Below are 13344 nucleotides of genomic sequence, written 5' to 3' on the forward strand. Positions count from 1 at the left end.
ACTTATCTGCACTAATATAACCACGTTTCAAAATTCAACTAATTTCATTTTTATGTAATATTCTATAATTTGCAACATCACTTTTAAGATAATTATTTTAAATTAACAAACTTACTATATATTAATCATTCCTTTAGTGAGATTTGTTAAAAATGTAAAATTTCTTTATATTGTGGGTGGAGGGACTATTTTCTCAAAGAATAATGCTAGAATCTTAATACCTTTATATAGATTCTTCATTTCTAAAAAAGTAATTTACAAATGTTAATAATTAAGAATGAAAAAGGGAGATTATATTAGTGTTTTTTTATATTTGGGTAATTTTATGACATGTTTGGCGGGTACATAAATAATAAACCAACACTCTCTCTCTCCTACCAATGAAAAGAGTCTTTCAAAGGAAAAAAATAAAAATAATTAAGAAAAGAAGGTTAGAAACTGAAAGAGAGAGAAAGTAGAGAGAGAAAGAGAGCAACTAATAGTGTGGAAGAAACATAGAGGCAGTGTATGTGAGTGAGTGAGTGAGTGAGAGAGAAAGAGAGAGAAAATCCGAAGCAGTTTCTCACTCTTTTGATCGGAACCTCTCATTCCTGCCTTCAGATTGAGTCCCTTTTTTCTTCCCTTTGGTCCGTACAATGGAGCGGTACGGCCGGGCCAGTGAAGGGTCGCAGTCTGATCCGTCGCCGGAATGGACCGTGGCCGGCGCCGACGCTGGCATCGAAGGTGACTCTATCCGCATTATCTGTTATTTCCTTCACGATTTTCGATTTGCGCAGAATAATGCAGAGTGTGATAATAATGGAAGTAGGTTTGATCTTGATTTCGCTATTAATGCAGAGTCCTCGTGGCAACTCGGATTAGCAGCTGCCGAATCGTACCCTCTGCGTCCCGATGAGGCTGATTGTATCTACTACTTGAGGACGGGATTTTGCGGTTACGGCACACGGTGTCGTTTCAACCATCCTCGCGACCGTGCTGCGGTAATAAATAAATCTTCTTCTTATTTCTACTTTCTCAGGGTTTTTGGTTGTTGCTTGCTCCTGTGTACATGCGTGTCTCCAATTTCGCCTTTGATCTTGGCTTTGTACAATTCAGTTTGTTGAATTTTACTTGTGTTGTGGGTTAATTGAACTCAGTTGCGCGAGATTTAGAGGTCTGCATTGGACACTGTGATCGAATGATGTTTCCTAAGTTGGAACTATTTATGCATGTTTTGTTACTTAGGTCATTGGAGCTGCGGCGAGGACTGGAGGGGAGTTTCCAGAGCGCGTGGGGCAGCCTGTGTGCCAGGTTTTTAATATGGCTTTCATAGATTCTGTGCTGCACCTGTATTAAATGGTTGCATTTGATTGGTGATACTGTAAATGCAATTACTTTATGTTTTACAAAATGACGTGTTCTGGTGTTTTTTTTTTTAATAAATGTCAAGGTTTGGGTGAAAATTGAAATTGACTTCTATTTCTGTTCTGGTTGTCTTCAATGCTCGTGGCCTTCCTTATGTGTTGGTTGTGTTGTATATGCTCGTGGTTGAACTGCAGTACTATATGAGGACGGGATCATGCAAGTTTGGTGCATCCTGCAAATACCACCATCCTAGACAGGCAGCAGGCACTGCTACCCCTGTGCCACTTAATTATTATGGATATCCGTTGCGAGTGGTCTGTATCGTTCTATGTTTATTGTCTAATATTATATGTTCTTTGTGAATGATGGGATCATATTTTCTTAGTGAGGATGGAAGTTTGATTCAAACTATTTTTCATAAACAATAACAGGGTGAGAAAGAGTGTTCCTATTATGTGAAAACTGGACAGTGCAAATTTGGTGCAACTTGTAAATTCCACCATCCCCAGCCTGCAGGTGTCCAGGTTATTGCACCATCACCGGTTCCCTCAGTTTCACATCTGCCTGTGCCTGTACCTTCACCAGTATATCCAACTGTACAGCCCCAATCTGGCCCTTCGCAACAACAATATGGTGTACTTGTTGCAAGACCACCTATGCTACCCGGCTCAGTAGTTCAGGGTCCGTATGGGCCTATGGTAGTGTCTCCTGCCATGGTCCCCTTTTCAGGATGGGGTCCTTATCAGGTAGGTCCACTATGAACTGCTTACTCAAGTTATGTGCACATTTACTGAAGCTTTTAGGCACTTGGTGCAGGCTCCGGCAACAACCCCTGTAATTCCATCTAGCACTGCGTCTAATGTTGGTTCAACACAGCTTTATGGGATAACCCCGCTACCTTCGTCGGCAGCTACTTATACTGGACCTTATCAATCTTCTGGTTCCTCAATTGGTCCTTCAGGTGCTATTCAGAAGGAGCATCCATTTCCAGAAAGACCTGATCAACCAGAATGTCATTATTACATGAAAACAGGGGAGTGCAAATTTGGTCCATCTTGCAGATACCATCATCCACCAGACAAGGGTGCACCTAAAGCAAATGTAATCCTTAGTCCTGTGGGTCTTCCTCTGCGTCCGGTAATTTCAACTTCTTTGGTGCTTTATACTGGGCTGTCCTTAAAAAAGGATTACAGTAGGAATCATTTTTGTTTTTATTTTATGCTAGCTATTTTTTAGATACCTTTCTATTTTCATGCATTATGCATTCATGTTGGACTACACATTCTGTTGGTTTTTAGAGTCACCTTTTAGGATTTTGGAATTTCTATTTTGTAAAACATCCTTTTTAAGTGTGCTTCTGTTCCTTCTTTTAGGTTTTGGTTTTGTTAAATAAATTCTAGTTTATCACCGTAATACTTATAGTACTTATATCTGTATGTTAAATCATTTTTCAATTCTGGTTGTATGGATATGATCTTTGACTGGCCAGGGAATATTTTCTTGAATGATTGAAACTTTTGCACTCATCTTTAAATTTCATCAAAAGAGAGTGGGCAGCAAGGATCAAATCTGTATGCACTGGTTAGATTCTCCGGTAGCATGTTGTCTCAAAATAACCAGCTAATCCCTGATCTCATACTAGTAAAAATCCCAAAATTGTTTCTTATTAATAGGTTCGATTATTTTGTTTATACTTTTATTGAATTTCAAATGGAGTTTTACTGAAGTTCGATTCTTGGTTTTCCGCTGGTTGCCAGCATTTATATTCTGTTTGTGGATCTATCCGGTCAAGTGCAAGCCATTTTTTCAGCTACTTGTTTGACATTGTGTTTTAAATCCACCATAGTTTATTAAACCTTGTGCATTGCCATGACATCATTGTTTTCATTGTCTAATTTATATGTCACGTGTTATGTCCTACTTATTTCCATTCTTATTGGATGTTTATTATTTACCTTCTATGAAGCTATGGTTCAGTCTATTGGAGCATTCCACATTATTTTCACTTGTTTGTATGCTTGAAATTTATCTATATTATGAAATGTCTTTCTAATATGAAGTTGTGATTAAAAACCGTAAGAGTATTGTATGGGTTTTTGGCTTTGTATGGAATTGGTTGACATTGTTTGTATTTTCCTTTAATCTTTGTCGATGCCACGAATTTCTGGTTTCTGTGTTTAGTGAGGTGTTCATAACTGTATATGTGCTCTGTTATCTGTTGTTCTCCTTAGAGCTATGTTCTCGTGCTAGCTTGAGGTGTTCAACCTTATTTTTATTAGTAATTTCATATTTCATTCTTGTAATTTTGGATTAGGTTGATTTCTATTTTCAATGTACAAACAGATGTTGATGTTTCATTGCATGCTTCCTCGTGTTATTTTACGAGAACATTTCCAGTCTTCGTAGGCTAGACGATAATGATCTTTTTGGCTATTCTTTCTCTCTCCGTATTGCTGTAGCATTTTATTTTGTTCTCTGGACTGTGGTTGAAGAATAGACATGTAATTGTTTTTACTCATTATGACTTTATTTGCTTAAAGAACTGTTTATGCAATGATAAATCTGCCTATTTTGTTTTAGCTTTTAAATGATCTGACTGCATTCATAAATTCTTAATTGTTAATCGTTTAACTTTGTGTTTGATAATCAGGGGGCACAGCCTTGCACTCATTACACCCAGCGTGGAGTTTGCAAATTTGGTTCTGCATGCAAATTCGATCATCCTATGGGATCACTTAGTTATAGTCCATCTGCCTCTTCCCTGGCCGACATGCCAGTTGCACCCTATCCTGTGGGTTCCTCAATTGGTACTCTTGCTCCGTCATCTTCATCGTCAGAGTTGCGGCCTGAGCTTGGTGCAGGAGTCAGTAAGGAGTCCGTTTCATCCAGAATGTCTTCGATGAGCACGTCAACTGGATCAGTTGGTTTGACCTTGTCAAGCGTTGGACACATCTCTCATTCAAGCACCCAACCATCTGCTCAAAGTTCCAGTTCTTCAGCAACTACCAGTGCTACCACAAGTAGCACTGTCTCTCACACCTCAAGCTAAGCAATGTGAATGAATTCCTCATTAATACTCCTTTTTATCTCAATTTTTCAACCGGCCATCAGTACTTAAGGAGGTTCCCAAATAGGTTTTATTTTTCAATTATTCCAGTTCCCACATTCAGGTCTAGCACACTTTGCACCAATTGTCTGTGTTCATATAATCTTTCTGTGGCCATCCTTTTTATCTTGAATAATCCATGGCCAACCTTGAGAATTTTAGCAACCCATACACGCACCTTGCTTTTGGATAACTTCAAAAGTATCTGCAACTTCATTATGCACATGTCCATCCACATCTCCAATTTTAGTAGTTTATGGTGCTTATTTATGCTTCAATCTTTTTTGATGAGAAAATTTCTGCCAGGAGTTTCATTGACCGTGTGTAATCTCTCTTCACATGAATCCCTTTTGCATTTGGGAATACATCTAAATCCTTTCCTGGAATGTCCTGTTTGCCACTGTTCCCCACTTATCCAAGGTTTGACGTGAAGAGCAGTAATCAGGAGACTACAATGAGGCTTCACATTGCTATCTTTTATGATTTTAGATACACGGTGATGTTGTGACAAGTAAAATGCTTGACTTGGTACTTACGTTTATTACAGAATACATATATGAAGAAAGACATTTAAATTAACACATTTTAAAGTCTAATAATCTTTTTTTTCAGTCATTTTACCTGATAAGGGGATTTTTATGGAGGATTTCTTTTTAATTATTTTCATCACCCTCCCTCATTATATTCGGATATGTTTGTTGTAAGATGGTTGTACTTAAAAATAGAATGCATTTTACTCCAGCTAACGAGCACAGGGCAGCGTGGCATGCAACGGCACATACAACGCAATGCAGAGACAAATATAAGGTACACGTGTTCTTATTTCTTAGCCGCTTCAGAGTTTAAGGCCAGGTGTATTGCACGACCTCACCACCCTAACCGACGTGACACTAAAAACGACGTTTTCTAATCAACCTTAAAAATCAAATATTAAACTGCTCTCTTCAAAGTTTATTTTCCTTTCTTTAAAAGGAGTTTCTTTTTTGTTTCGGCGTAGATACAATACAAGACCCAGTTTTGTATCCATTTCAAATTAACGGTAGATGCTGTTGGTAAAACCTATGTTGTCAGCCTCTGAACTGGAATGAATCTCTCGTCAAATTATTTATGTTTTAGAAAATTATGTTACAACATGTTTTTCCATTTTTTTTAGATTTATTAAGCTCGGTTTTTCTTTATTCTATTAAAAAGGTTCTTAGTATCTCTATAATTGGATACTTAGATTTTAATCAACGATACAGGACAACGGACAAAATGAAAATAACGAGTCAAATGAGAATAATTCTGAAAGAGGACTTTAAAGTATTTTTTTATGGCCCTTTTTAGGGTTCTTCGCACTTGAGTCCTTTAAAATTGAGAAAAGTTTTTTATATATCAATGACTTTTTTAACTTTAAAGGGGCCATGTAAGGAAAGTCTATTAAAGTAATGTTTTCATTAATAAAAATTATTCTAAAACTAATAATGGGAAATACTGAGTGTGAGAGTATTTCTAATACTAGGACCAAATTGTCAGAAAATAGTTAAATTCAAGACCAGTATCGACGCCTCTTTCTTTCCTCATTCTCGAATCATCCTTGTTGCGTTGTTCTTGCATGCTATTTTTCATTACGTTAAATGGTGCATTTTTGGTATTCTGTTATGCAGGAAAAAAATTCCATCCTTATACGTTCAATCTCTAATGTGGTGTTGTTTTGATAGACGTGATGATAAATATATGCACGTTGTCCTGTATTTTGTTTAAGTATGTTTTTCCTTTCTATCTAAAGTTTTTGTCATGGGATAAAAGCTTCAACTGGAGCAAACTTAATACTCTCGTATATTTCGGTCAAGCCATTAATGTTTTGAACGATTTAAAGCAACGATTTGTGTTGCTTCGCTAAACTTCAAGAAGAGGTTTACAACCTCAAATAGGATTTAACACAGTCGACATGTACTTTACAAGTTCAAGTCAATTTGAGGAACTTGATAATTATATGCTGCTCCCTGCATCCAATCATTTTATACATGCCCCCAATCAATTTTTGAAGTTCTAAAATTCTCCTTCGTTTCGAAATAGACATTTCAAAATTAAAAAATAATTTGAAAAAGTAAATTCATAATAGATTTTGAAAAATTGGAAAACCAAATCTTATTCAAGAAAAACAATTCTGAAATACAAGAAATATATTCCAGAAAAGAAATTTTAAAGAATAAAATCTGAAAGGATATTATGAAAAAAGAATTCGGAAAAGTGTTCTGGAAACTCAAATTCGAAAATGTATTTTAGAATATCAAATTTGGAATACAATTTTAGTTGTACCCTACCCATATTTAAAAAACTATAAAGTGCATTTTGGTCATTTTGCTTCAGTGATTGGGTGCGAGTCTAAATTTGTTGGGTACGGGAAATAATTGTCTTATCTGTATGATCATGTGCATCCTTTAGTAATTCACTTTTGTTTATCAAATCCTATCCTTTACCTACAATTAATAAAATCTTCTCCATGTTGATTTAATTTGGGTGACATACAAATCCCAACGAAAGAGCCAAACACTTTTGTCATCGTTGTAGAGTAGTGTTCTTCTTCTTTTTCTTTTGGAAAGAACTAAGGTTATGAGAATAACAAAGGGAGTGCTACGGAAAGACAGCTTCTTAAACTTTCAAAATATCAAAATTGTCCTTCAGTAAAAAAAAAAAAAATGAAAGTTGTTTTACATTTTGTAGGCGATTGAAAAAGAAGGTGCTTGGTGTGGTGCTGGATCACACAATCCGGTTTGTTACGCATAAAATAAAAATATTCCGAATTAGATAATTTGTATGTATATTGGATTTGGAATGTAGCAAAATCACACTTCCAAATTGTGTAATCTGGTACTAAATAAACTATGGATTATGCAATTCAAAAGTCATTTTTCAACTTGATATATGCCTTACGAATTACAAAATCCAGAACTCATTTTGCTATTGAAATTTGGCTTATGGATTACTGAATTCAGAAGTCATTTTGAAACAAAAATTGCAACCTTCGAATTACGTAATTCGAAACTTAATTGGACAACACTATCGGATTATGTAATCTAAAACCCTAAGTACACAACTGTCCATACCAGATTATGTAATCCGGAACTTATTGCAACCCTAAATTGGATTAGGTAATCCAGAACTACTTTAAACACCTAAATCGGATTATGTAATCCAAAATTACTTTAAACACTGAAACATTACCTAGTTAAATAATCCGGTACCTATTTCTGCGAAGGAACAAACGAACGCACAAACGCTTTCAAATATTTCCACAAGAATGAAAATCAGTACAGTGAAATTACTAACCTATGAATGAAGAGGGTAGTGGTGAATGATGGAGAATGAGAGATTTAAAAGGGATGAGAACTTTCAGAGAAGAAGAGTTTGAGAGAAGGAGAATTTAAAACAAGAAGAAAGCTTGGAAGGAGGTGGGAGGGGGTGGGTTGTGATGTTGGAGAGTGAAAGGGACACCGTGAAAGAGAATTAAAATTAGGTTAAAATTATATTTTAATTTTTTAATATTTTTTACTGAAAGGTATAATAGTAAATGCGCTTTTAGTATGGGGTGGTGGAAGAAGTCATGGAGGTGCAGGAAGAAGTTGTCCTACGAAAACGTGGCTATTCACTTGGGCCTCGCACTACTTCGAACACCTTCAATTTAACAGTTGTTGGGTCCATGAGTACTACATAACGGGAAGTAGATAACAACATCAACAAAGTCACAAAGATTTCTTTTTGCCCCTATGCTTTCCTTATGCAAACTCCCTAAAAATATAAATGCCATTTTTTCTTGTTGTATTAAAGGGCAACTAAGGAGAATTTGTTGGTGTTGTGGTGTTGTGTTCTTATGTTGTGTTGCTTCACACTTGAAGCATTGATTTATGTTCTTTGTTATCCATGGTTGAGTGGTTGAATAAGTTTTGGCAAGATTGAGACAAAGTGAAGATAGTGATGTCTGAAAATAGGGAAGAGATTTATGTTTGGTTTTGATGTTTCCTAGATTTTTAGTTTGAAATTTTTTTCTAGATTTTGCAATTTGAAAGTTTTCTGATTGTGTATTTCGTAAGTGATAAGTGATTGTTTTTTGGATTACACATTTGATTTTTGGATTACGCATTTGATTTAGATCATGGGATTCGAAAACTAATTTGAACTTTTTTGTTACACAATTTGAAAATCAATTTTGTGTTTTTATTTTTAGTTAGTTCATTCTTAAGTCTGCTTAATTACAACACAATATCAAAGTGTTACATTCTTTTGTGATTATTTTTGCAACTATTTTGTTACTAGTTATTTTTTTTTACAAAAATGGAATCCAAATTTTGAGATAAAACATAAGATGAAGTTGATATGTTGTTTGATATGGATCAAATGTCTTATATTATAAAATTTGATAATATAAGGTAAATTGGTTGAAAGGGATTGCATACAAGCTTTTACAATGGATGGGGTAAGTAAAATATATTATTATTTTGTGTAAAAAATGTGACAAAAGACATATGTTAAAGTTGTAACGTATTTATGTAGGTATTTGGGACACAAGATGATTTACTTGAATATGTGTGTGGGATAACATTTAAATTTGAATTAGTAATTGCGATATTAAGGTTTGGTACAACAAATAAACAATAAGGAAGAAAAACATATATCTTATTAGGGTGTGAAAAATGTCTTGTTTGATGTGGTAAATATAGGAGATACAAACATGAATTAGCTAATACATTAGTATGTCATTCATATGGTAGCAGATTAAAACATAATGAGCATTCTATGGAGGTTGACATGACTAAAAGTTTATTGAAATCGGCCAACATCTTACTTACTTTGAAGGTGAACAATACAAAAATGTGACTACTATAAAGTAAGTGTACATTGTCAGGTATGTATGTAGAAGATCACAAAAAAGACCAAGAACTGAAATACTCTAGTTAATGATGTTGTTAGAGTGTGACATGTATATACATTGTAGTAGGTTTGACGAGTCCTCGCAAATTGTTACAAATTTTTTTTGACACTCATTGATTCAATAAAATTGATAAATGCATATAACATCATATTATTGATGGACAACACACATAAAACCTAGTAATGGTGAAATTGTGACATTTTTCATTAGTTGAATTAGTTCCTAACCAAGTTATACTCACCAATGTGGAAGATGAACTTTTTGCATCTATATTTTTTTTTTAAAAAGTAAAATTAATAATGATAGTTACACAAAATATTAGGGGTGAAAAAACAAGTTAGTTTGATCTATTTTGTCTTGACCTACCTAGACAATTAAAAATCTTGACTCATTCCATTAGAAGGTAGGATGACATCCTGCTTGCAAGTTTTTATTTAATTTGTTTTTATTTTAATATATATATATATATATATATATATATATATTAAAAAATATTATCAACTTTATAGGTTAAATCACTTCATTATAAATAATAATTAAAATAATTTATAAATATTAATAATTTAAATTACAATATTATGACATATTTGTATGTTTTAAATAATATAATGCAAAAAAAAGTTAATCTTTTAAAATATTTTTTATTTTAATTTTTAATTGAAAAATGGTTAATAAATTCAAAGTAAGATAACGAACTAAAAATACTAGTCTCACTTGCTAAATTGTGGCAGGTCACTTCATGAAACCTAACCTACTTTGTCATACTCACAAAAGAAGATGAGTAATTTGAAGTATATCGTGTTGTTAAAAAATGTGAGTGATTTGTAATTTGTCTTGTAATATTTGAATAGTTTTTTTAATTCTAAAATATAATTAAAAATAAAAATATGAAATCTATACTCTGAATAGAAAGTTCTTTATTATAAATTACTTAATAACAATTCCAGCATCAAATCTTGTAAAATTATTTTTTAATTGTTTTTTCTCGAAACTAATTTATATCAATTCGACCATTAGTTAAGGATTTCGATAAAGTATATCAAATTTGCAAAAAAGAATATAAGCTAAAATGTTAAAAAAAATGACATCAAACTATATCTTACTGTAATGTGATTTACAATATAAATAAATATTTATTACAAAGTATTCTGTGTTTATTATCAAAATATACATGATTATTTTAAAAATATCATGTTTTAAAAGTCGACTCACATGAAAATTACATATGATCAATAAAACACAACGATGTAGGTTAATTTTATGGGACCTATTTATTACAGAGATAAAATGTGTTAGAGGTGTTTGTATTGCTTATCAAGAAACTTATTGTTTTAGTTTTTTAGAGAAATTTATCATAACAATTTATTTAGTAACTATTTTGATCCAAAAACAAAATGCAAGTGATAGGATTTATTTGGAATGCCTTGCTGTCCTGCTTCCCATGTTCCCATACCTAACCATGATATTGGTTAATAAAGCACAGAACTTTTTATTTTGGGTTTGAAAATAAAACCTGTTTTAGAAGGTTATAAAAGAAAAGGGAAAAGGAAGAGGAAAAGAAGGAAAAACAACTCATTATCTAATCAATCAGTAGTCAGGAAAAGGGAATGTACTGCAAGCAATAGATTAGAATCGCGGGTTATTGGCTTCACAATATGTCTTTCTGTGAACCTATATATGCTGTTTGATGGATATGGTTGTGCCATCACTACCTTTATTGTACCCAAAAGTTTAGGCAACTAGCCCAAAAGAAGGATAAAATCATGCCATCAATATGCATCAATATAAATAATAACTTCTTTTTTTGTACTTTTCTTCTTTATATTCTTCTTTCAACTATGATTTTAGCTTTATTTCGAATTGCTCCGATTCTGTTTATAACTTTTTTTACTATGGAAGTTGTTTTAATTGAAGAAGTATGTTTGATTTGGAATTACAAGTTTACTATTACGTATTCATATGCTACTAACTTGTTGTTCTAAGATGATTTCACATCAAAGATATGCCCTCTACCAAAAGGATCTAAAGAGCCAAATGATATGGAAAAAAAAGTAGTATAAATAATAAATAGTAACTGGGGAAAGGGTTTCCATTGATTTGAAAGTGAGAGGTGGTGGTGGAGCTTTTTTCAACATCTCAAAACCTAAAGAGCTCACTCACTCACTCACTCACTCACCCCATCATGTGTGCAATTTAGTAATTACATTAGAAGAAGGAAAAAGGGTTGATAGACCCAAGTTACAAGGAAAATTAAAAAGAAAAACGTACAAGTGCATGCAATGCAAGTACAGAAGGGCTAACTAAGACACTCCTTGATAAATGCACCTCAGTCTCTGAGACTCAGAAGAGTGGGTATCCCAAGTCTACGTCCCCAAAGGGTGGAAGTGATGGAGAACAGGTAGTAGAAGAAGCAGCTTCATTCATTAGCCCATAGCTTGGACTTGGACTAGGACTGTGATCAGTGATGGGATACAATGCATCCATGCACCCATTTTCCACCCTTAATGGGTTCTTAAATATAGCTGAAAGTTCACTGCTGTTCCAATCCCATGACTGTTGATCATCCCATGATCCTTGGCTCAGTTCACTTGGATACCAAAAATCTGAAAAGTTAGAGGCCATTGGTGCCATTTCCATGCCTTCTTGAGAGAATGAAGTCATGTCAACATGCGAGTAGTGGTGATGATTAGTACTCTCAATGGAGTTTGCGTTAGCCTTTTGATCGCTCACATTGCTCTTTCTGGAGTTTGAACTGTTGGTGCTGGAGGAAGCGGGTCTGAAACAGTTATCAGGAACTATGCATTCCAGATAGCCAGAGTTAGAATCACTGGAAAAGAAGTAACTATCATCCTGAGCCGACCCATATGTGGTTTCAACACACACGTCAATATTGTTCAATGGGGAGGGATTTCCACCGTTTGAAGTGTGAATAACCTTGGGGAGGGTATTTTGGTGGTTTGGTTGTTTGGTGTGAGTGGTGTTAGTGAGGAACTGTGAAGGTGGCAAGAGAGGTTGAACTTGAACTTGAACTTGAACATCCGCAGGAGAAAGGATAGTGTGGAAGTTGATGTTGTCAGAGTAAACAAAGTTGGTTCTTGCCTGGCTTCCTTTCATGGACAGAGCAGCTCTGTCATAAGCAAGAGCTGCTTCTTGAGCAGTGTCAAATGTGCCAAGCCAATGCCTTTCTTTGGTTGTGGGGTCTCTGATCTCAGCAGCATATCGACCCCAGGGGCGCCTCCTTACCCCGAGGAACCTTCCTGGCTCTGCTTGCTTCCTTCTGCCTCTTCTCTCACCACAAGGAGATGTGTTGCGTTGGAGAAGAGAGAGACACATTTGAGTTTGGGTGGGATCATATCCTTTGAAGGGTGTATCTGAGGTTCTAGAGGTTGACATTGGTGGGGAAATGGCAAAGAAAATTTGGAGTGAAATGAGCTGAGGAAATGTGAGTGGGCTACTGGGAGTTAAATAGTGTGCCAAATGAAGAGAGGACAGAACAGAATGGGGACTGCAGAAGGTAGGACTTAGGACTTAGGAGCAGTGAAGGTTATGTTATGATGAATGGGAGAAGTCTTGGGGAGTCTTTTAAAGACTGTGACTTGATCATGCAAGGAAGAAAAAGGACATTTTGCAGATGTCATTCTTTGGAGACCATCCTCCCCTTTCCACCTACTTTTTTAAATCTTTCTTTTTCTCATTTCTATTAAACCTCAACTTCTCCATCCCATTTAGTTAAGACTCACAACTAAACAGTGAAAATAAAGATTCCCTTCACTTGTCAAGTACCTTAAATGGGGCTCTACACACTGCACTTTTGAGATCTTATTTTTTGCAACAGTCACTTTCTTTCTAGTTCCAACCACAGCATAAAATGTGTTTTCTGTTTCTTAGCAATAATAAGCACAGACATAGACAATGAGTTGGAAAATCCATAAAATTTACACGGAGTAGTTGAATACTGTAAAAGTTAGTGAGGTAATTATTA

The 13344-nt window shown here is 34.7% G+C and overlaps 2 protein-coding genes across 3 annotated transcripts; one reads left to right on the plus strand and one right to left on the minus strand.

Moving 5' to 3' along the window:
* Positions 1-376: 376 nt before the first annotated feature.
* Positions 377-5033, plus strand: LOC137806910 (zinc finger CCCH domain-containing protein 58). Of its 2 annotated transcripts, XM_068607287.1 has the most exons (8): positions 377-723; positions 838-980; positions 1225-1290; positions 1539-1658; positions 1776-2090; positions 2161-2481; positions 3995-4398; positions 4757-5033. In XM_068607287.1, the coding sequence occupies exons 1-7, from the start codon at positions 636-638 to the stop codon at positions 4391-4393; spliced, it is 1452 nt and encodes a 483-aa protein (XP_068463388.1). In that variant the 5' UTR covers positions 377-635; the 3' UTR covers positions 4394-4398; positions 4757-5033. The 2 variants fall into 2 exon arrangements, with proteins under 2 accessions (XP_068463388.1, XP_068463387.1); XM_068607286.1 differs by having other exon boundaries at positions 3995-5033.
* A 6395-nt stretch (positions 5034-11428) lies between these two features.
* On the minus strand, positions 11429-13081 carry LOC137805835 (ethylene-responsive transcription factor ERF086-like). Its single transcript, XM_068605744.1, has one exon. It carries the CDS (start codon positions 12753-12755, stop codon positions 11703-11705), a length of 1053 nt encoding a protein of 350 aa, XP_068461845.1. The 5' UTR covers positions 12756-13081; the 3' UTR covers positions 11429-11702.
* Between the last annotated feature and the right edge of the window lie 263 nt (positions 13082-13344).

Source organism: Phaseolus vulgaris, chromosome 3 (genome assembly GCF_000499845.2).
Source record: "Phaseolus vulgaris cultivar G19833 chromosome 3, P. vulgaris v2.0, whole genome shotgun sequence".
Taxonomy (NCBI): domain Eukaryota; kingdom Viridiplantae; phylum Streptophyta; class Magnoliopsida; order Fabales; family Fabaceae; genus Phaseolus; species Phaseolus vulgaris.